Raw genomic sequence first — 21,810 nt, 5'->3', positions numbered from 1 at the left:
AGAGGGGGGGTCTAGTCTAGTTGGTTTGAGCGAGGAGTTGGTGTTGATGTACTCACAGATGCATATGTGGATGGAGACATATGTACCTATATATATGGATACGATGTAGGTAGGTAGATACTTGGGTATGCCATGCTTTAGGAAACGTGTCTACATATGCATGCACATGCACCACGACCTATGTAGACATTATCTGTACATTATCTAGATGTACGTGCTCGTGATCTCGCATATATACGGTACATACCATTATACGTTAATACCGTATAGTTGCTGCAGTAATGACAGCCAGAGACACGATCCAATGCAGGTCCCAGCTGAACCTCAGGCATATCAGGCATATCAGGCAGCCACCCGGCCCTACACGACGTCGCACACACGCGTTGCCCCTGCTACGAAACGAGACGCTAATCCCCTTCCCGACTAGCCCCCCCAACTCCCTCCCGTGCATCTCTTTAATTCCTTTCCCTCCGTCTCGCCCGTCTTTTCTTCTGCGACGCTTCGTGCTTCGCCTGTCCCTGCACGTCAAGGAAGTCAAGGAAACGCCATATGACGGTAAGTCTCACAGTCTCACTCTCTCGCGAGTCTTATATAGTCTTATAGTCTGATAGTCTCATGCCCATTATTCATGATCTCATCCTTAATTGCTCTTCTTTCTGCCCTTCGTTCCTGTCTTATCCCTTTTCTTCCCTTCTGGTCCTTCTAATCCCCTCCCCTCTTCACGCTATTGAATTCCATTTCCTCGACAACGGTCTTAGGCCTAGCATCGTCCAGCTGTACCTCTCTGGCCCCCTTAGTAAGCACCTGGTTGTGTATACTTCAAGTCGATTGTTCTCCTTCTCGGTGCTGGCCATCTTCTGTGTTCAGAGATACTCGAGCAATTGCAATCAATTCATCAATATCCAAAACCCTCTTCTTCTTCCAGTCCTAAGTCCGCATTCCTACTACATCTGCATCCTCGAGGCTGCGCCTTCAATATACCCTGGGCACCGATCCGAATTGATACTTGCCCTCTGATCGATATATAATACCACTCAATCGTCTTCAATCGCACCCTCCATCTCTATAATTATATTCGACGGCCATGACAGCAGATATGCGCACCTCCCGCTTCCCCTCTCTCTCCCTCTCAACCATCCGCATCTCTCCCCGCCGCAATCAATCTCCATCCAGCAGCTCGACGACCTCGAGTGACCGCCACTCTTTCGTCTCGAACGCCTCATCGCCCATAGACACAATCAATGCTATCATGCACCGTCAGCCTTCGATGATAGAGCTAGATGAAGAGAGGAGGAACTTCGCGTTTGGCTTGGAGATCTTAGAACCGCGACCTGTGGTCTACTGGGGCGGCTTGGAGGAGCGAATGGGATCCCTGTGACGGGATAATGCGACGGATGGTACGACAGAGACGTGATTATGAGGGATTGGAGGATTTCTAGAACTTTTAATGTGGCTGAAGATGGCAAGGGCTCGTGTTGCCGGGCGGAGACTGCGGCAGGATCGAGCTCGAGGGATGATGACGGCATTCAAGACCACCTCGATTTGATATACGGGCTGGCTTGGGCCTACGATGGAGTAACGGATTCTATTCTGGCGCCTTTGCTTCTCGGGGATGTGGCTTTTATTTTTCAGTCTGTGGATAGGCCTGCGTTGCCTCTTGTATATTCTATATACACAACTTCATATTAGCTAGGGTAGTTAGTTAGGATTTCAACGAGCAAAGGAGCTAGATAGATATTTCATGTAGATACAATACCAAACCTCTTTCCCCTCCAAAAAAATACAACTTGAAGCATCATAATTCGGGGACTTGAATGCCTCGAAATCCCGAGGCGCCCCTTTTCGGTGGATCGCCGGTCGTTAGCGAGGTGCAAAAGGCCATATCGAGGCAGCAACGACAAAGAAAGTTTTGCGCCGGCGACGACGAGCGATGCAAGCAAGAAACGCCGGTGAACACGACCTACTCGACTCCCAAAACCTACAGGTTCATCACTACCACCAAGATCATTAATTATATGTCTTAGCCAAAGCTTTCCCGCCCCTTCCATTCATTCCACCATGTCCTTCGGCACGCAACCCGAGGCTCGTCGTCCCCCTGAGTCTGAGGAGGAGGACCCAGCAGATATCGAGTTACCCTTGATCAGCGACTCGATATCTAGTAGTATTGGGGAAGATGATGACTTGATGACACGCCCCCAGGCCTGGAATCTATATACCTCCCATTTCCTCTCGACGTGGAACGTCCGGACGTATGAGTTTGCAGCGGTGAGTTTTTTTTACCTGGCTTGTGCTGAACCCGTGTGGCAGTGGCTGAGACGGCCCGCAAGATCATTTTCACGGCAGCGGCGTATCCGGATACGCTGGTTGCTACGTCTATCCGGTAGGTGTTTGATCTGTTCCTGAGTTCTCACTGTGGAGTGGCTTGCGGGTGGAATATCACGTGATTTGAGATTGGGCGTTTCGGGGTCTTTGCTTTGTGGAGAGTCGCTTAGGTATAGGGATGACTGGCTTATAAGATGGAATTCAATAGAATGATCTAGTGATCATGTTTGTGATAAATGGGAGGGTGTTGGATGCCATTGTTCAGTCAACACGCCTCTTCTTCGCTTGGTTCTGTTTCATCAAAAGCTGTCAATAGGGTACTTAGACAGCAACTGTGACTACACTTCTCGCAATTGATACCTTTCATGGATAGAATGCTGATGTGTCACCGGCAGTGGTATCGTGCGGGCTCTGGCATCAATTCTCTTTTCATCGAGTGTTGGACGATGGGTTGACCACTCCCCTGATCGGCTCAAAACTCTTCTCTGCACCATTTCTATCAACAGAACCGCCGTCATCAGCGCCTCTGCTCTATGGTACTTCATTGTTGAGCCAAAAAACGACAGCCATGCAAGAGCCCTGGCTGCTTCCGAGGGCTCTGCTGCTCTTCTGCGAGGTGCTATCTTTACCTTGATCCTAGCTCTGGGGATCCTAGAAGGGCTCAGTGCTTCTGGCAATATGCTTTCGATGGAGAGAGACTGGGTAGTGACTGCTGCGTCGCCTGTTGGCCAGCCATACGATTTAACACATCTCAATTCTTCCATGCGACGGATCGACCTAATCTGCAAACTCATCGCGCCAATCCTGATATCCGTCATTGTATCAGCGACGAATATCAAGATCGGAGTCTTGGTGGTCGGCTTCATGAGCGCTGGGAGCTGGGCCGTGGAATTCTGGTGTGCGAGAAGAGTGTGGCTTCGGAATCCGAGATTAAGGGCGCTGAAGGCCGTCGATGTTTCTGCTTCTGCCTCTGCAGCCGCTCCTGAGCCCGGGGCCCGAAATCTCCTATCGCGAACCGCTCACGGGTTGCAGAGATATGCTGATGATTTTCGGAAATACTTCACGTCGACGGTTTGGATTCCTTCGCTGTCTCTCGCTTTCCTGCACATCTCTGCTCTGACGTACAGCGCTACCTTCATCACGTATTTGCTGGCTGTGGGCTTCTCGCTAGATCTGATCACTGTTGCTAGAGCGGCTGGCAGCGTGGTCGAGATCAGTAGCACGGTCGTCACGCCCGTTGGAGTCAGTTATCTAGGGAAAGCGAAGAACCATGGCCGTACGCACCACGATCGAGCGAGGGAGAATGAGGAGGAGGCCTCTACTGCACTATTAGAGGAGTCTCCCGAGGAGGAGCTACAAGCCACTACCGAGACAGGCCTCGAGCGTCTTGGCCTCTGGGGGCTTTCTTTCCAGCTCATAAATCTTGTATCTCCCCTCCTCCCCCTTCCCTCTCAAACTATCCAAATCCCAAACTAACCAGGCCCACAGATCCCCGTCGTCTTCGCGCTCTGGTCCCTCTCCCCCCCTCCAACTCCCCACCTCCTATTATCCCGTCTTCTCACACCCCTAACCACATCCCGTCCGCTCCTCGCATTCACGCTCTTCTTCTTCCTCTCCATCTCTCGTCTCGGTCTCTGGGTCTTCGACCTCACCACGCAGCAGCTCACGCAAACCATGACGTCGCCCTCGCACCGGTCCTCTTTCACCGGCGTCGAGTACTCCCTCGTCTCTGTCTTCGAGTTGAGCCTGCATGTGATCACCATGGTTTTGCACCGTCCGGATCAGTTTCGTTGGATCGCGATGGCGAGTTTGGGCGCCGTGGCGCTGAGTACCGTGGCGTATGCGGCGTGGGTCGCGAAGATGAGGGGCCATCTTGTGCATTGGGAGAGGATTGGCATAGGGAAGGGGGGCATGTGTTAATGATTTGAGGGCGTGGCGAAGGGTGAGATGATACCAGAATCAAATAAGGAATCTTTATCTTAGGAAAGAACACACGCTATAGAAGGTCACCTACGACTATAGACTATAGAGTCTCTAAAAGAAAAGTAAGAAGCTGAGAAAATTGATAGATCGGTTCAAAGATTCACTTTTGTTCGCTAAGAGAGCTGTTTACTCGCGAGGACTTGAGTTGGATTTAAAAGATCTAGGTAGTGACTGGGTTGTTTAGAGTGTGTAAAGAGTAAACAAGCAAGCAAGCAATCACTTTTAGTGACTGAACTCACAAACTAGCAACTGAATAGCATACAGCGACTAAATGGCATCTGACAACTGAATCCTATCTGGCAATCAAATCCTATTTAGCAATCAGATCCTTTCTAGAAATCGATTTCTATCCAGAAACTGAAAGGCAGCTAGTAATCGAATCCTATTCAGAAATCAGATCCTACCTATTCAGCAACCGAACCTTACCCAGCAATTCAACTATTCCAGCAATTGAATCACGTTTAGCAATTACTGAATCACAAATAGTAATTGATTCTATCTAGCGACTGATTCACATCCGACAATTCAGACAAACTCGTTAATTTCCTAATTCGTCAAATCAACAACGAACGCGTCTCTTTCGATCTTGCTACCCTTCACAACCTTTTTTGATCTACAAAGACCACTACAACAACAACAACAAAGCTTGATCATGTGTAGCATCTAAAGCAAGCAGCCTGTCGCAGATCAAAGACCCTTATTAAGGGCACGATATCGCTGATGATGGATGATAACGAAGTATCTTACGAAATGTTCGTAGAGGCTTTGGAGGTGTGGAATGTTCGTTGGCGTCAGATTTTCGAAGAGCGGAATAGTGACGCGGGATCGCTTTGGATCTTGGAGAATGCGACAAAGAAGGGTGGATATAAGGGGAAGCAAGGCCGCGAAGATCAGCAAGGAGGGATGGAAGGCTTGGAGGCTGGTTTCGACAGGGTCTATTCGCAGGGCTCTAGCATCATGAATGGTCCTAGTTCGTCTGCTGCCTCTCCTCTCATGTCAGATAACGGTTCGGGCCAGCAACAAGATCGATCTCCAGGGTCAGAAGGACGACAACCAGGGGCTTTTTTGACTAGGGATATGAGCTTTTTAAGCCTTCCTCCTCCTGCGCTTCCTGACGACGAACATCCCTTTGACACTGCCGATACAGCAAACTCTGTGGCTAAAGATGAGATGGGCCTCCTTGAACTTCCTCCGCCAATGTACGAATCAACAACATATGATGACTCCTCTCGAGAGTCCGAGTCTTCGGTCCCAAGTTACCTTCTAGATGGGGAGGATTCATCAGATCTAACTAGATCAGTGGTGTTGCAGCGAACTTCGTCCATGACTTTTCTACCAGCTGACTGGTCTGATTCCATGATGCCTGAACACCGTTACTATGATGTGGACACAAGAGATGACCAGACCCCAAGCCCATCTGCCTCCTTGCTACTAGAAGCATCACATATATTGGAAGAAGACTCCCAGGACTCCGGCCGTGAAAGAAGATGGCTTCGAAGCCCCAGCCCGGCATTGACACCATATCCCTCACTGGAGAGTTCGGCAGCGTCTTTGGAGTATGGGCTTTCTCAGACTGTGGATTCTGGGGATTTGATGCCGACTATCTATCCGGGAATGGAAGACTACCCACCGGTTGAAGAAGATGGTTCAGGCCCAGACACCGAGGATTGGAGCAATAGATCACGTTCGCTCTTCAATTCAACCCCGCCACACCATCATCGGGTCGTCGGAATCCCTGTCAACCTCTGATGGAGCAGCAGCAGCAGCAGCAATTTCGGCGTTTGGAAACTTGGCATGGGCGGTAACTTTAATGGAGATGCGGAAGGCTGGAGATACGGAAGGCGGGCGTGCTTGGTGTTTGTGTAGGGATGAATGATGGTTACGGAAAATGGAACAGCGAAAGAGAGGCTCTTCAGACGATGCTGCTGGAGACTGTACTCGTAGTATCGCGATGACTTAAGGGTTCTCAATTGAAATTCCACCAAAATGACAAGATGACACTTGACAAGGTGCTTGAAAGCCAACTTGGTTCCAGAAGAGAGACAGCGTTCAATGAAACCGCGTTGTCAAAGAAGCCAATTGCAAGACTGATTTCAGGAATTGGTATATTGGTTTCCTAATTTCCGCACTGCGGCACCTTTACATCAATCACTAAATGTGCTGGCCTCACTATCGGCATAATGCAGTGCATAGGAATCAACGATAAATGAAGGTCTTGATCTCGATTAGAGACCACATCTTCACAAGTGATGAAGTCCAAATTCAGTTCAAACTGGGGCCTGGCGAGGCTCGGCCCGCTTTGGGCCCGGCCAAAGACCAAAGGCGCTAGAATGAGTTATTATTCCCGACACCCCAATATCTACTAAACTATGACCCACCGCCCATTGTACTATGGGATTCTTGCATGAGAATTACAATTGATTATTGAGGACACACCGCGCCTTGATAGAACGTAGACCACACGATAAGACACTTTCCCCGTTGCTCTGCGCACTATCGGGATAAATATCAATCCCAATTGCACAAATCATCCGCTCCTAATTCCATTCCACACCACCAGTCTGCTAGAGTCGAGAAAGCGCCGTTGAAAACCTGCAGAATATACCCCTCCCAGTCCCTCAAGAATTGATTTGATAATACCTGTCGTGTTCGCCTTTAGCTAATTGTGGTTTAGTGCGGTACCTACGCTCGGTGTTGGTGGTTTTGTGAGGAGGTTGGGTGGTGGCTGGGAGAACAGCGACAATAATTTCAACCACTCTCTTTAAGTCCATCTCCTAAACAATCTTTCCATCCTCCTCCATTTCTCACACATCCCAAAGTATTTTCTAATACTAATTGTGGTTCGTCGGTTCTCCTGCCTTGGAGCGCTGTCGATAAGGTCGAGGAACTCGTTTGTTCTCAGCCCCGGATTTCGAAAATCGAGGTGGGGTCACACCGCCGTTATCAGCAATTGATCGTTGCGACGCTATAAAAGTCCCCTAAACATCTCGATCGGACTTCGAAAATAAAGACGGCACGATGCGACTTTCACAGACTCCCCCGACACTTCTCTCGCTCCTCCTCGTCGTTCTATCCCATGGCCGCGCTGTCGAAGCTGCGCCCTTCGAGTTCCCTAACCTCGGATTGGGTTTGCTGCAAGAAAGAGGGGGTGGTAATTGCGGTGCCGACCTTCAATATACCTGCACCGAAGGCCAAACTTGTGCCACCACTGTGAACGCAGCTGGTTATAACATCGCCTACTGCGCTGCTGGTGCTCCTACTGCCGCAGGCGGTGGTGGAGAATACAGCTATGCCGTCTACACAACGACCTGGACGGAAACCGATCTTCAAACCCGAACCAGTACTTGGACCTCGTCGTGGCAAGCCCCAGCAACAACCGCAGCCCCAGCACCAGCATCAACAACAGCAATGTGCAGCCTGGGACAAGAAGCATGTGGTTCTATCTGCTGCGCCAGCGACCAGACCTGCGCAGGCGCAGGATGGTGCACTGCGGCCGCATCCACCCTCTGGTCATACACTCCGGCACCCACAGTTACAAGCACCTACTCAGCACCTCTGCGGCCGACAAGTGGAGGAGTCACGACTGATGTCCCCGAAACAACAACCCAGCCATTCATCGCACCTGCCACTGCTAGTGGAAGTTCCCTGCCGCTCACTATGCATGAGAAATCGAATGGTTTGAGTGGAGGTGCAATCGCAGGAATCGTTATTGGTGTTATTGCTGGCATCATCCTTCTTATCCTGTTTTGCTTCTGCTGCATCTTGAAGGCTGGATTTGATGGTGTGCTCGCAATTTTCGGCCTCGGAAAGAGTAGTCGGAGACCGACAGAGAAGGTCGAGGTTATTGAACGGTATTCAAGACACGGAAGTGGAACGGCTTCGCGCAGAGACACCCACAACGGATGGTTTGGAGCCTCAAGACCAAGTCGAGTCACTGAGACAAGAAAGAAGTCTGGTGGCTTTGGGGGATTAGGTGCTGTTGGTGCTGCTCTCCTAGGTCTTGCGGTCATTTTGGGATTGAAGAGGAGACACGACAGAAAGCAGCAACAACAGAGACCACCGCCGTCGGAGATCAGCAGTTCGTATTATTACTACACCGACTCATACACTGGTACGAGCGAAAGTGAGTGACCCCTCTCTTTACAAAGACATGAGCCCCCACTAACGAATTTATAGGCAGTGAAAGTTCAGACAGAAGAACGAGAAACTCAAGACGGCATTAGAATGCACATCTCGAGACGGATATGATTTGAAATTCTGCATATGTTTAGAGCGTGTTATGGAGTTCATGGGGGGTTTCTGAACAGCTTGCAAATTTGACGAGATTATCGATGCCGAAACAAATATTCCAGAAATTGGAAACGAAGAAATGCGTTGGACGAAAAATTGGGATTGGAAGGGGTTATATGCCGACATGGTGGAATGTGTACAGGCTCCGAGGTTGAATGACGGGACGATGTACAAATAATGATATGGGGAGCCATGAGGTTAATACATGGCAGATATGAACATTTCACGCTTGTCCCCTGTGATGTCTTGCTCAAATGAGACGTGATGCACTTGCAATTGATCATTGTGTATCCCCCAGTGTTGGTTCGTTCTTGTAGCGTTCTCGAAATTCCGGCCGACCTTGTCAATTTTTGATAAGTTGCTTCCAGACAATCAATTAAAATTTGACTTTTTCCAGACTGAGGACCATAACTGATTTGCAAGAGATTCATTCAGAGCACCTCGCTACGTGACATGCAAAGCAACCCTTATGCTCCCAGCCAACAGGTAATTGAAGAAAAGTGCCCAGCCCGCTTATTCCTCGACAATGTTACCCTTCTCCGAAACGTACAAACCATCCAAGAACTACATCGAAGCGTCAGTACACTTGCCACGTTTTTGCAGGGACCGAGCGTATTTACCTTTCGGATATCCTTGTTTCGTACTCTGCAGATTTGTTGGATGTCGGCGGCGCTTTGTGAGACGTTCTCGAGGGAGTTTCCGGAGAGCTGGAGCTCATCCTTTTGGGTGGTTGATGCCTCGACATCGACACCTGGCTGCATCACGACTTTTCGGACAATCTTCTCGCCAATGAAGTTTCTATGCATTCCGTCAGCACCTCTCCCCCCATTTCCGTGCAGATTTTGCAGCCCAAGATAACATACCTGATCTCAACCTCGTACAGACCGGTCTCAGCGTTCTTGTCAATGTTGACGTTGATGGGGAAATGTGCGTAGACATATCGCATCTTGTACTTGAAGCCCTTTGTGACACCGATGATCATGTTGTTGATGAGGGTTCGGACGGTTCGGAGGGTAGCGACATTCTTTCGGGCGCCGTGGTGGAGTTCAATGTTGATAACATCCTTCTTGGGGTGCGAGAAGTTGACTGCCAAGTGGCTGAGGTTCTTGGTGAGTTTACCTGCTCCTTCATTAGAGATGCGGCCTCTTCTGCCTCCCCTCCAAATACCACATACCTCGGGGACCCTCAACGGTGACAAGTCTTGACTTGATGGTGACCTTGACTACTCGGGCGAAGAACGTCAGCAAGCTATCCCGCGAATCCATGCGACATTTGGTAGGATTTTTTCAATATCGTCGACCTCCCAAATGCGCTTTCCAATTCCAACCGGAGAGCAATTGTACTCACCACCCTCAGGGACGTTCAAGGTCTCGTTGGAATGAATGTACTTCATCTTGGACCTGCTGCGTTAGTCGTGGATGGCGGAGGGAGGGAGAAAGTCGGAGGTCGTCGCTGTTCAACTTTGCCAAATTCAATTTCTGTGTGGGCAAGCCAAAATGCCCTTAGCGCAAGGTCGGTTTATCACGTGCTTCGACTACCTAAGCGAGCCCCTTCAACGTCCAAGCGTCCCTTGTACGGAGTAGAATACTGTAACCAGCCACTGTAGAAAAGGTTTAAAGTTGCTTCAGTTGTCTTGGAGAAATCAGTATACTCCATTCATATTTATGCCTATTCCAAACTTTTTTTCTAGAAGCAATCTCATGGCTTTTAGGTTCTAGCTGAAGAACACTGAGACAGAATCTCTTCCTATTCCGTTTGCCCGAAGAAATTAAGCGTAATTGTACTTGTTAAAATTCTCCCTCTATGGAGAAACTTCTATCAAAACATGCCATAGGCAACTATTCGAGTTTTGGGTTTGAGAATGTCAACATGGGGTGTGAAGGCAAGATCGACCGTTCTGTCTCATTGGTCGGCCTTCTCTAGACCCCACGTCTTCAGCCTCGCGCCAACTCGCACTGCATATCACTTCTCCAGACGTGTCATGCTACCTTCCCCTCTCAATCGACTGACGGTCATTCATCGACACTTCACCATGAACTCACAGGAGCTGGAGAACTTCCTTGCGGACTCTCCGCCTACGACGGTGAACCTGGTGATTAAGAAACACTTCGAGGCTCTGGATGATCAGCAAAAACGCTATGCACACTATATTAGCAAGTAAGAACCCCTCTTTGCCTCTGATATTGAATCCGCAGTGCAAATTACCATACAACACTTTGTATAGTACTTAGAATAGCGCAGCTGAGATTATGCTAGATCTTCCTTTACCGGAACACGTATCACTCTCCGCCAGACTTCCCCCGAATCAGAAAGCATATTCGACTTCATAATCGAGCTTTACAAGAGTTGCAATGGTGACTGGGCTGCTTGCCAGAAGAAGGCCGGAATCAGCGACGATGAGCTGAAATACTTCCTCGAATATGCGGCGATGTTTCTAGGAAACTGCGCCAATTACAAATCTATGGGAGATGCCAAGTTCATCCCTCGGTGCAACGAGGAGGCATTTGCGGCTCTGGCAGCTACTTCCCCGGAAGCTGAAAAGCACTATAAAGCTACAAATGGCGCAATTTTCTCAAGCAACAACTCTGGGATCATGCATCTGGGGTACTTAGAGGATGGACACATGACCACTTATTATCCTGATTCCAAGGGAATCACGAAACCTGAAATCCAGGCCGTAAGTGAGTGGATGCAGAAAAAGAAGCTTCTTGTGGTAGGTTCATTTTCCATACGTTATCAATTTCTGGTTTCTGATTTACTCTGGTAAAACTCATTTTACTCCCTCATAACCTTCTTACTTTCCTGATCCATTTTTCGTATACAAATAATATCTGTACGGAAGAAGCATCGGCTAGGTTTTGGATCGAATAGCTGATGCTTCAAAAGGAAAATACTAGATTGAGGAAAACCCAGGATGGCACTTTCGAGCTCTTGATCGCATCGGCAGTAACGCAAGTTCCTCCCGAAGGTGGCGATATTGGAAAAGAAACCGAATTTGACATTAATGATGGTCTATTAAAGGGCCATAAGATCAAACTGATTTATGGTGACCACTCTAAGGAGTTGGCCCTTATTGCTGAGTATCACAGGAAAGCTGCCGAAAATGCTGCGAACGAAAACCAGAAGAAAATGCAGCTTGCATATGCTAAATCCTTTGAGACGGGGTCTCTGGAGGCATTCAAAGATAGCCAGAGATTTTGGATCAGGGATAAGGGTCCTATGGTGGAGTGCAACGTTGGTTTCGTTGAGACCTACAGGGACCCTCATGGAGTGAGAGGTGAATGGGAGGGCTTTGTTGCGACTGTTAATCTTGAGCGCACTAGAGCCTTCGGAGGTCTTGTCGACATTGCAGAGTCTACTATTCCGAACCTTCCATGGCCCAAAGACTTTGAGAAAGACAAGTTTCTGAGCCCAGATTTTACCAGTCTCGAAGTTCTATCTTTCGCTGGGTCCGGGATACCCGCTGGAATCAACATTGTAAGCCGCCCAATTCCAATTTCTTTAATACTTCCTTATCCATACCATGCCCAAGCTTGCTGTCTGAGACCAAGAAGAGAACTCTATGAGCTAACTTTATAACAGCCTAATTATGATGATATCCGACAAACAGAAGGGTTCAAGAACGTTTCTCTAGGAAATGTACTGAGTGCCAAAGCCCCTAATGAAAAGGTTCCTTTCATTTCGGAAGCAGATCTTGCACTGTTTCAGAAATACCGCGATCCTGCCTTCGAGGTGCAGGTAGGAATCCATGAGCTCCTTGGACACGGCACCGGAAAGCTGCTGCAAGAAATCGAGCCTGGTAAATACAATTTCGATATACAGAATCCACCTATCAGTCCAGTTACCAACAAGCCAATAACGACATGGTACAAACCGCGCCAAACATGGGGATCTGTTTTCGGAAGTATCGCGTCCAGTTACGAGGAGTGTAGAGCTGAGTGCATAGCGATGGCACTGAGCTGTGACTTTGAGATCCTTCGGATATTTGGTTTCGGCGACGGCAAGGAGGATATCAACAACGAGGCCGGTGACGTCCTCTATGTCGCCTACCTCCAAATGGCCAAAGCGGGAATATCCTCGCTGGAGTTCTGGGACCCCAAAAGCAGAAAGTGGGGACAGGTGCACATGCAAGCTCGCTTCTCCATTCTGAAATGCTTCTTGGACGCCGGTGAGGATTTCTGCAAACTGGACTATCAAAAGGAGGATCTCTCGGACCTGACCATCAAGCTCGACCGTCACAAGATCACTACGGTTGGGCGCAAGGCTGTCGAAGCGTACCTGCAGAAGCTGCACATCTACAAGTCAACTGCGGATGTGGAGGCTGGCACGAAGTTCTACAATGAGATGACGTATGTTGATGATGATTTCTGGGGGACGAAGGTGAGAGCACAGGTTTTGGCCAACAAGCAGCCCAGGAAGGTGTTCATCCAGGCAAACACGGTTCTTGATGAGGAGACGGGCCGTGTATCCCTGCTAGAGTATGAACCTACTTGTGAGGGTATGATCAAGAGCTATGCAGAGAGGGGGATTTGAAGGTAAAAAGAAATGGTAGGGTATAGGTCCACTCGAGCCAATTTTACCTAGTTGTTGCTATTGCTATTGCAACAATTTAGCTTTGCCCCTGACCCTATTCTTTTGCACGGAGCTGCCGAGTATTCCAACCTCGTGATCATACCTTGGCGGCTTATCTCCTTCAAAGTCAGTATCTTGCATGGTATCATTCACATGCACAACACACGAACAACCGTATTCCTGCCTTGTGATTTCTTCGTTATTGCAAAGCTGATTACAAAGCGCCCTGGCAATTGAGACCATAACATCAGGTCAGAAATGCAATAGACTCGTCAATTGTCCTCCATCCGCTGTTCTACGCCCGAATACCCATCCGTTCACCATTTCATCTCGTGTGGTCGATCTCCCTTACGCAGGCTGAACGAGCTGGCGAGGTATTGCTGGAGGAATTGCTCTTTCTTAATAGTTGCTAGGATGGCCTTGTCGACGGCCTTCTGGTCGGCGGCGCGGCTGCTTGAGGGCTTCTTCTTCTACGCGACTATTAGTCGTTGCTCCAAATCCCATGCTTTTCTGTAAATTCTCACCTCTGGCTTCTCGCCTTGCTTGAAGAATTCCTCCTCTCCCTTCTTCTTCTTGTCGGCCTTCTCCCGAGCGAAGTACTTCTCGGAAGCTATCTCATCAACCTTCTTCTGGTCGAGACCGGAGAGATCGATCTTCTGGGAAGTGGCGATAACATAGCGGGCGTTAACTCTTCGGAGGGGAACACCGTTGACCTTGAATGGACCAGTAACGAGGATGACACCTTGAGAGAGGTTCTTCAGGAGGACAACGCGCTTGCCGCGGAAACGGCCAGCGAGGAGGATGAGAATGGTACCGGGAGTGAGAGTTGGGCGGGGAGTGTGGGCACGGATGGACTTGCGAACCTGAAGCAAGCTGTCAGCTGTAATTCTTTCCCGTTTCACGCGTTGAATTGCGAGAAGTGGTTGATCAATGGCGATCTGGGGCAATTGTAAAATCGCACAGCCCAAATTGACCTCTGATCATTGCAATTCTACAACAGTATCTGTCTTCTAGGGAAATGGTGAACCGACCTTCTTTGGCTGGGCCTCATCTTCCGCAGGGTACCACTTGCTGGCCTTCTGGGTGTGGTGAGGGACCTCCCTCGTCGACTTGCCGAATGTCTTCTTCTGGGCGGCAGGTATCGTAGCTTCTGCTTTGGCCGACATCTTGGCGAAGAACCGATTTTCGTCGTTGTTGCCGGTTCGTGGTTGTCGTTGTCGTCTTGGAGTTCGAAGGTTGGATTGGAAGGTTGCGCTTTTGGCGTCAAGGGCTTAGGGTACCGCTTGCCGATTTTTTAATTTTGTGTGGGAGCTCGGGGTTCGCTAAAATTCGCAATCACGTGCTAAATCTTGGCTGTCTCGTTTCTCAGGCAATAACTTTAGCTCCACTCCCTAGCTCCAGTTTCCGAGAAGCTTCGCTCCAGGTTGACGAGCGTCAACAGAGCCTCGTCATTCAACATCGAAGCTCGCCTCAATTACAAACCACGAAAGATGTCTATCTCACCCATTATCACATTTAAAGCTGGCAGATGTGATCTCGACGTATATATTCCCCTGTTCTTTTCGAATTAAAGATTAATACTAACAGCCGCAGACATCAAGCAAGCCGTACAAAGTCACGCCTGATCCTACACCTGGTTACATCTATCTCTACTCCGAAGATGGTACGTATTCCAAGAAGCTTGCAAACCCGGAGAGCTTACATATCTTAGAACTCATTCACTTCTGCTGGCGCGAACGAAGCAAGCCCTTGACCGACGAAGAGAACCTCGATCTTGTTATGTTCCCAGCTGACGGACATTTCGTGCCATACGAATACAAGACCCGCGACGAACCTACATCTAAGACCAACGGTCGCATCTTTGCGCTCAAATTCTCCTCTTCCTCTTCAAGACATCTATTCTGGCTGCAATCGAAGCCCCAGGCGCGGAATGGCGACGCTAGCTGGTTCAGCCCCCGAGATTTGAAGATTGGCCAGATTGTCGATTCATTACTGCAAGGGGAGGAGGTCAACGTATCGCAGGAAATTGCACAAATACGAAGCGGAAACGGCGGAAACAATGACGATGAAGATGAGACTATGGAGGATGTTGAAGGCCACGGAGACCCATCACAGCATCATGCTGGCGGAAGTGGCGGCGCTGGACCAGATGCCACCGGCGGAGATATCAGGGAGGAGGGCGAAGAGGCAAGAGAAGGTGGAGCTGATGGTGGACGAGCGTAGGTGAACTTTCATCATGTGAGAAGCATTGATTGCATTTACAAGCCAAGGAGTTTGGTGAAAAGGGAGTGGAGAACAAAACGACTATGTACTGCTAGACAGATACGCCTGAATGAATACTCAAGAAGTTTATGGGGTTACGTCAGGATGAGGGCTGACGAGGTGATCAGTGCTAGTTCGGGACCAACAGATGCTGCCACAGTCGTTCAGAATTTCCTCAACTCGTTGAAAGGTGGGAACGGTATGCAGCAACAACAAGCACAAGGCCAAATATATACGACTCTACCGGACTTATTATCATCGTCAACGACAATCCCTGCAATCGAATCCGCCTCCGCAAGCCAAATCGACAACCTTCTTAGCTACCTGCCGCCAACCATACTCTTGCTTGCACAAGAGTCGGCTGCTTCGATCGATGGCATGGTAGAGCCGAACGCCGCAACGGCCACTGCAGCAATGGAAGCGCTCAGCTTAGCCCAGAAGAAATCCATAGTCAAGCGAGTATTGAGGAGTCCTCAATTCCACCAGAGCCTGGGCAGTCTCACAATGGCAATCCGAGATGGTGGATTGCCCAGCATTGCCGACGCATTGGGCGTGCAGTTGGAAAACGGAGGATTGGTTCGAGGCGGCAGTGTGCCTCTGGGTGGTGGAGATGCGGTGGAGGCGTTTGTCGAGGGCGTCAAGAGGACAGTCGAGGGAAAGAAATAGAGCTGGCGGTACTTGGCAGGCACCACATATCCATATCGCATTGTAGAACTATTGCAGGGTGCGGCATTTGCCTCGGTGGCATGGCAGGCTGGCTTTGAACCAACTTACAGGTTCGTAATTATACACCTCAATATCGTATCCTTCCATTACAACATATCTTCATAAAATTCCAGCATGAGCTGCCCACAGGATATTGAAATATGGTCTGAAGTACTTTGTACATTGCATACTCTGTAGATAGGTAGGCAAGGTAAAGGTACCTTAGGTGAGATACCTTGGTTGCGTGACTGCCGGCCGGGCTGATACAGAAAGGGGCGGCTACGAACAATCCGTAGGAAGGCTGGGGCATGAACTAGGCTGGACAAGGCTTAGCGGACTCCCCTATCCCGACCTCAGTACTCTGCAAGGCGCGCAGAGAACAATACTTATCTCAGGTACCTACCCAGGTACTGTTAATTCAAACGATACGACATGACAATACTAAACCCTGCGTGACAAGACGGTGCAACAGTTCAACAGGGTAACAAGGTAGGCATCGGACATGCGCAGTTGCTGGTTGGCTGAGGCTCAAACGCGTGTTCTACCCACCGTAGTGGTGAATAGAATCGCTTGCTATTGTGATGCAGCGACAATAGGAAAGATGCAGGCAATCCATTCTCCTCTCTGCTAGTGTCCAGAGTGATGCCTTTGCTCTCTCGCGACTATTTAAAGTCCCTCTTCTGCCTCTGAACTTGATTTCCATTTCAGATTTCCTTCACACAAACACAAACACACAGATTTGTCTTGAATCCTCCATCCTTTACTTTGCCAGAAAAAAGGTCACCTGATACCGCATCCCCCCAGATATCATTCTCAGCATTTAAGTAAACAAAAGCTTGGTATTCTTTGCCTTGGAGGAAGAACCTTTAATCGAGGTCGCAAGCAGATTTCAAGTCTATTCACTCGGCCAAAAGAGCCCTATCCTTACATCACCCGCCTACCTATCTTTATTCAATACCCGAAGCTCGTCTATGGCATTCACTCAACCAACATCCCAAAGAAAGTTCCTCAGAGTACTCTACCATCCCCAATTCAGCATCCCTCCACCACCCTACACCATGGCTGCGCCTCCATTCGGTCACCAACAGTTCATGCAGCAGGCGCCACCGGCCAACGTGTTTGGTGGAGACGACTCCGACGAGGAGGAAGATCTCTCGCCCATCAAGATCTTCATCGAGACGCCCGTCCACGTCAGCGGCGACAACAACATGGTCGGCATCGACGCCGGCCTGACCGCGTCCAAGGTCGCGGACGCGCTCGTGTCGAGCCTGAAGCAGATGAGCTCCGCCTCGGGCGGCGTCCCCATGATCGATCAGGATGGCCGGCCGCGCCCCATCACCGTGAAAGTCAAGGCGGAGACCAAGATTGAAGGGTCGCGGAACGTGGTCGGGGAGCGCGCGGTCCTCTCGACCCTGCAGGCCACCGGCGCGAAGAAGAAGACCGAGGACACGAAGGATGGGATCAAGCGGGGGAGGGCTGGCAGTGAGCCGTTGACGATGGTGTCTAAGAGAGTCAAGAAGGAATAGGGAGGGATTCTTGTTCGTTGGGAGGGAGGATTTCATGAAACGCGTCGGATTTGATCAGCTATGGGACACGATCTTCTCGGGGCTGGCGTTGGCGAAGGGTTATATCCATTGCTTTTTACTTGAGCTGCTGCGGTGTTAATTTCTTCTTCATCACTGCCCGAACTGGAGGTTCCCCTTATTTCCCTACTGTGAGATGTCCAACTAATGCTTACCAGTGCAAACAAATCATGAGTACCTTAATGACCCCGCCTATCTCCCCCGAATTTGTTGGCGCCCACGACACGAGGGCCGGCGTTCACGAGTGAGGACGAGACTTGCCCATAGGTTGATTACATAGATACTTTACTATCGTACTCGTACAAATCTCGAATCCATGGCTGTCCCCTCCATCTCCTAACCTAGATAGAAGTAGTGCCCCGTTTGATGTACGCACGTTGTAGCGCGCCCGTCCCGTCTCCTTAAGACTCCGAATATCAACCATCCCTGAACACTACTCGGCAAGGAAAAAGAAACGACAAAAGTAGCAAGACGAAATCATCGGTAGTCGGTGGCGCGCCCGTCGCTCTTATGTAGGTCCTTGGCCCATTTAGGAAGCCTGCGATCGCGCTCGTAGAGGAATCCGCAGTTGTTGCAGAGTGTCTGTTGTATGTCAGTGGGGGCTTGGACGCTGCGGCCGGGGGAGGTGCAACTTACTCTCGGGCCTTGTGGTCCATCCCGGACTGCCCAAACGGCCGTTCCCCAGACCTTGCAATGCGAACATCTCCAGGTATTTCGCTCGAAGTCGTTGAGAGAGCCGCCTCCACCATATCCGGTAGCCCCTCCGACGTCAGGGGTGCCTCTACCGCCAGGAGTTCCAGACCTTGCCAGCGGGCTCAGACTTCTGAACCGCCTCTTCTTCTTGCTTCGCTCGCCTCTGCCCATTCGTTCTTCTGTTGGTTCATCAAAGTAGCCCCTATTCTCACTAGCTTGTGGTATGCCACCCATCATTCCCGCGTTTGATGAAAACCTCGCAGTCTCGCGTCTCAATCTTCGGATTTGTCTTTCTCTGTCGCCTTCTCTCTTCTCAATCTCTTCCTTGGATAATATCTCCACCTTCGGTTCCCATTCATCCGCTAAATGCTCGTTGTCATATCTCCAACCAGCTTCAGCACCGTTAGCGGCCTCGTTGGGTATTTCGCCCCCATAACCACCAACTATACCCCCGCTCTCACAGGCTTCTTTCTTAAGTCGCAACACTGCTTCATAAATCGCGTGAGTCATAGCTGGAACCCATTCCCCAGGAAGGCCGAGGTCTGCACAAGTCTGCTTTGCAAATATTTCCGCTGTCCCTGGGGGGTGGAGGAGTGACCACTCGAACTTGTCTGTGTAGAGATGGTTGGACAGGTTAATATTTAAGGAGATAATACATCGATACATATCGTCTGGATTATAATCGTCCGATTCTGGCGGTATGCTGGAGGCTGTAGCTTTCATATCCGGTTGTGGAGCACCGCCAGCCCCAAACTTTGCAGGTGAGGAAATTCCATTCAGTTGGCTCGATCCAGTTCGCAGAGGTGTAGCATTTCCACTGGCAGCTGGGGTAGATGAGACGTCTCGAGAACTTGCTCCTGCTTGTATTGTTGTCACCACGCCGTTTGCTGTGGAGGTCTGTTGAGAGTGGAATAGAGGATGCAGAGCTACACCTGCATACTCTTCAAGTTGCGTCCGAATCTGCTTGGAGATTTCATTCGCCATCTGTCCACGGTTGGGTAGGTCAAGATCCTGCACCAAAGTCTGTGCAAACTGATCTGTGGTGGTCAAGGTTTCGTGGAGATTCCATAAGAAGATATCCTTGAGCCGATACGGCACAGTTGTCTCTTGGTGTCTGTATACTGGTAGGGAGGTGTCGATGTTGTGGCTAGAATAGCCAGCACCTTGAGGTATTGGTAGAGGTGGTGGAGGGGTAAAGGCTGCGATATCGAGATCGATTCGAATTGGTATGAGTGTCAAGGGCAACGCTGCTTGCGCATAGTTCTGCATGTCAGACTTCGCAGGTCTCGCTTTACCCATCCAGTCCCTCCAAATCCCTTGTACTTCAACTGGTCCTGTAGCCTCTTTCCCAACCTTCTCTGAAGGGTCTTGCTTCGCTTGCCCCGACTCATCCCTTCGTATACTTCTCAACCCCGTTGGTCTTCTCCTTCCCTCATCGTCGTCATCATCAAGGTCATCAAAACCATCTTCGGCATAGTTAATGGCCACTGTTCCTCTCTTCGTTGTCCGGGACAAGGGCGCAGCGAGTGTCGTTGTCGGTTGGATGACGGGGGTGAGGAGGGAATTGGCGTAAGTGCGCAATCGAGGCGCATAGCTCGATATGAATGACTGAGGTGGGTTCTTGGTCGTCATCTTGATGGCCGTATGAATCTCATAACATGTCCACGCCAAAGGCGCGGGTTGTGGTGTTGATCTCTATGGATGGAGATGAAATGCGCAGGCGAGATACTTTGTAATGCGTGATCAGAGGTACGGTTCGAGAGCGCCGGTAGAGGGCGCTATCATTATCGTATAACACGCGCAACAGCTTGTTGTTGGAAGGGGGCTTGATCTGTCCAGAAAGTCCTTAAACTTTGATCTGCAAATAATGAATCGATCGTCGCGTCTTCGGAGGTTCGCGACGCTGGGATTTGACGTGTTGGCGCCTTGGAAATCAGGAACCAACAGTTTTTCCCGTCAGGCTGAGCTAGGCTGGTACTAAAAACAACCAAGGTTGGCGATACTCGTCTTTTCAAACACCATGGTTTCTACATGATTTAGTCTCTATAGTTAGAGAAAGATCAGGGCACTAGCAATTGCAGTCCATGGTACTAGTGCATTACATACCGTGCCTAAGTCACAACGACTCACAAGCACCAAGTGGTTCCTCTTCCCTGATCAAACCTTGGCAGATAGTATGCCAGTCCGTACAAGAATGTCTTCTATATTGCCAGTCCGTACAAGAATGTCTTTTATATATATACTGGTTTATTTCACTTCTTTTCCTGAAGTTATTATTGATTCAAACACAACATATGATTCTTTCTGGGAAATTCTTGTATGATCAACTCCCACATTCAAGCTCCTCTACAGCTTTCCCTTTACCAAACACTGGATAGACAATACCAGTGATTCCCACCATGCATCAAGATAACGAGGAAAGTCCTCAACAGCAAGCCCCGGAACAGTATACGTCGACTCTCTCTGTGCAGTCCAAAGCACACTTACCTCTCGCATCGCAGATGCTTCCACTCGAGCTAAAATGGTTAATCGTCCAAATGGCGTGCACTCCAAAGAAGCCCTGTCTCGACTTCATCACCAAAGGCCATGACGGATGCTTAGATCCCTGGAGCTGCAAGCTCTCTCATCTGGGCCCTGAAGATACATCGTTTTATACCGTCAAACCCAACATCACTTCCGTCTGCAGCTCTTTTCGCCACGAGGCGTATAAAACATTTTACCAAAACAACACATTCGTATTCCGGTCCATGGGTGGCGATCAAGCGGTGCGTGAGGGAGCTCGGCCCGGCGAAGCCGACCTACCCTGGGAAGATCTCCGCGACCCCTACGCTTCCCGCATTCTAGAATTCATCGACCGGCCAGAGTGGAAGAACAAAGGCTCGCGGTTCTTCAAGGACGACGGCCGCTACCAACACGGAGATAAATACCGCCACCTAATCTGCAGCATCATCATCAACATCGAGCCGAACTGGGGCTCCCAGCACCACCAGGATTGGGACTGGCCCTTGAAGGTCGACTGGAGCACCCTGCCGCATCTCAAGTACCTGCAGCTGGATCTCCGTACGTACTCGCGGCGAACATGGGACGACTCGGAGGAGGCTTACGATGAGATATTGGAGGCAGGAGCGGCGCGGATGCGCTGTTTGAATTTGGATAAGCTTGTGCTGTTTGGATTGTGTAGCTTTGATCTGTATTGGGGTGATGAAGATCATAAGCGTAGGATGGAGAAGTTATTCAGGCCGGCGGTGAGGCCTGGTGGGAAGCTTGAGTTCTTGGACCAGCAATCTTCTGTAAGGTGGTAAAATTCATGTTTTACAGCCGCGTTTAGTATTCCGGCCACATTGGCATTGACAATGATACTACAGTTCAAAGCAGATTCCTTCAGCTCTCAATCGGGATC

General features: G+C 49.7%; 10 protein-coding genes across 10 annotated transcripts; 7 read left to right on the top strand and 3 right to left on the bottom strand.

Annotated features, from left to right (window-relative positions):
• The first annotated feature begins 1,920 nt into the window (after positions 1-1,920).
• On the top strand, positions 1,921-4,527 carry M430DRAFT_41556 (hypothetical protein). The gene is made up of 4 exons (XM_024867487.1): positions 1,921-2,265; positions 2,328-2,380; positions 2,718-3,747; positions 3,811-4,527. The coding sequence occupies exons 1-4, from the start codon at positions 2,059-2,061 to the stop codon at positions 4,240-4,242; spliced, it is 1,722 nt and encodes a 573-aa protein (XP_024721489.1). The 5' UTR covers positions 1,921-2,058; the 3' UTR covers positions 4,243-4,527.
• Positions 4,528-4,896: 369 nt separating this feature from the next.
• M430DRAFT_275112 (hypothetical protein) lies at positions 4,897-6,194 on the top strand. The gene has a single exon (XM_024865637.1). The coding sequence runs from the start codon at positions 5,026-5,028 to the stop codon at positions 6,052-6,054; it is 1,029 nt and encodes a 342-aa protein (XP_024721488.1). The 5' UTR covers positions 4,897-5,025; the 3' UTR covers positions 6,055-6,194.
• A 1,129-nt stretch (positions 6,195-7,323) lies between these two features.
• M430DRAFT_18384 (hypothetical protein) lies at positions 7,324-8,528 on the top strand (the record flags this gene model as incomplete). The annotated part of the gene is made up of 2 exons (XM_024863860.1): positions 7,324-8,428; positions 8,482-8,528. The coding sequence occupies 2 exons, from the start codon at positions 7,324-7,326 to the stop codon at positions 8,526-8,528; spliced, it is 1,152 nt and encodes a 383-aa protein (XP_024721487.1).
• Positions 8,529-9,081: 553 nt separating this feature from the next.
• On the bottom strand, positions 9,082-9,935 carry M430DRAFT_58090 (hypothetical protein). Its single transcript, XM_024868709.1, has 4 exons — positions 9,770-9,935; positions 9,459-9,714; positions 9,216-9,393; positions 9,082-9,159 (listed from the first exon to the last, which is right to left on the bottom strand). The coding sequence occupies exons 1-4, from the start codon at positions 9,858-9,860 to the stop codon at positions 9,109-9,111; spliced, it is 576 nt and encodes a 191-aa protein (XP_024721486.1). The 5' UTR covers positions 9,861-9,935; the 3' UTR covers positions 9,082-9,108.
• Positions 9,936-10,627: 692 nt separating this feature from the next.
• On the top strand, positions 10,628-13,128 carry M430DRAFT_100112 (hypothetical protein; the record flags this gene model as incomplete). Its single annotated transcript, XM_024860611.1, has 4 exons — positions 10,628-10,752; positions 10,852-11,308; positions 11,482-12,072; positions 12,178-13,128. 4 exons carry the CDS (start codon positions 10,628-10,630, stop codon positions 13,126-13,128), a joined length of 2,124 nt encoding a protein of 707 aa, XP_024721485.1.
• A 30-nt stretch (positions 13,129-13,158) lies between these two features.
• M430DRAFT_58088 (hypothetical protein) lies at positions 13,159-14,333 on the bottom strand (the record flags this gene model as incomplete). The annotated part of the gene is made up of 3 exons (XM_024868708.1): positions 13,159-13,637; positions 13,692-14,030; positions 14,199-14,333. The coding sequence occupies 3 exons, from the start codon at positions 14,331-14,333 to the stop codon at positions 13,485-13,487; spliced, it is 627 nt and encodes a 208-aa protein (XP_024721484.1). The 3' UTR covers positions 13,159-13,484.
• Positions 14,334-14,657: 324 nt separating this feature from the next.
• M430DRAFT_18380 (hypothetical protein) lies at positions 14,658-16,095 on the top strand (the record flags this gene model as incomplete). The annotated part of the gene is made up of 4 exons (XM_024863859.1): positions 14,658-14,708; positions 14,761-14,830; positions 14,879-15,386; positions 15,438-16,095. 4 exons carry the CDS (start codon positions 14,658-14,660, stop codon positions 16,093-16,095), a joined length of 1,287 nt encoding a protein of 428 aa, XP_024721483.1.
• Positions 16,096-17,192: 1,097 nt separating this feature from the next.
• On the top strand, positions 17,193-17,660 carry M430DRAFT_18379 (hypothetical protein; the record flags this gene model as incomplete). The annotated part of the gene is made up of 1 exon (XM_024863858.1): positions 17,193-17,660. The coding sequence occupies one exon, from the start codon at positions 17,193-17,195 to the stop codon at positions 17,658-17,660; it is 468 nt and encodes a 155-aa protein (XP_024721482.1).
• Positions 17,661-18,194: 534 nt separating this feature from the next.
• M430DRAFT_49899 (hypothetical protein) lies at positions 18,195-20,042 on the bottom strand (the record flags this gene model as incomplete). Its single annotated transcript, XM_024868098.1, has 2 exons — positions 18,195-18,299; positions 18,354-20,042. The coding sequence occupies 2 exons, from the start codon at positions 20,040-20,042 to the stop codon at positions 18,195-18,197; spliced, it is 1,794 nt and encodes a 597-aa protein (XP_024721481.1).
• Positions 20,043-20,809: 767 nt separating this feature from the next.
• Positions 20,810-21,783, top strand: M430DRAFT_41548 (hypothetical protein; the record flags this gene model as incomplete). The annotated part of the gene is made up of 1 exon (XM_024867486.1): positions 20,810-21,783. The coding sequence occupies one exon, from the start codon at positions 20,810-20,812 to the stop codon at positions 21,710-21,712; it is 903 nt and encodes a 300-aa protein (XP_024721480.1). The 3' UTR covers positions 21,713-21,783.
• Positions 21,784-21,810: the final 27 nt, after the last annotated feature.

Source organism: Amorphotheca resinae, assembly GCF_003019875.1.
Source record: "Amorphotheca resinae ATCC 22711 unplaced genomic scaffold M430scaffold_5, whole genome shotgun sequence".
Lineage (NCBI taxonomy): Eukaryota > Fungi > Ascomycota > Leotiomycetes > Helotiales > Amorphothecaceae > Amorphotheca > Amorphotheca resinae.
Note: the sequence above shows the minus strand (reverse complement) of the source record. Positions and strands in the feature narration are given on the sequence as shown.

Bases quoted from the DNA above. Each gene is read 5' to 3' on its own strand.
- M430DRAFT_41556 (XM_024867487.1), top strand. From the start codon at position 2,059: ATGTCCTTCGGCACGCAACCCGAGGCTCGTCGTCCCCCTGAGTCTGAG. The intron at 2,266-2,327 runs GTGAGTTTTTTT...ACGGCCCGCAAG, and splicing joins GGACGTATGAGTTTGCAGCG to ATCATTTTCACGGCAGCGGC. The intron at 3,748-3,810 runs GTATCTCCCCTC...CCAGGCCCACAG, and splicing joins CTTTCCAGCTCATAAATCTT to ATCCCCGTCGTCTTCGCGCT.
- M430DRAFT_275112 (XM_024865637.1), top strand. From the start codon at position 5,026: ATGATGGATGATAACGAAGTATCTTACGAAATGTTCGTAGAGGCTTTG.
- M430DRAFT_58090 (XM_024868709.1), bottom strand. From the start codon at position 9,860: ATGGATTCGCGGGATAGCTTGCTGACGTTCTTCGCCCGAGTAGTCAAG. The intron at 9,715-9,769 runs GTATGTGGTATT...ATGAAGGAGCAG, and splicing joins CACCGTTGAGGGTCCCCGAG to GTAAACTCACCAAGAACCTC. The intron at 9,394-9,458 runs GTATGTTATCTT...CGGAATGCATAG, and splicing joins CTGTACGAGGTTGAGATCAG to AAACTTCATTGGCGAGAAGA.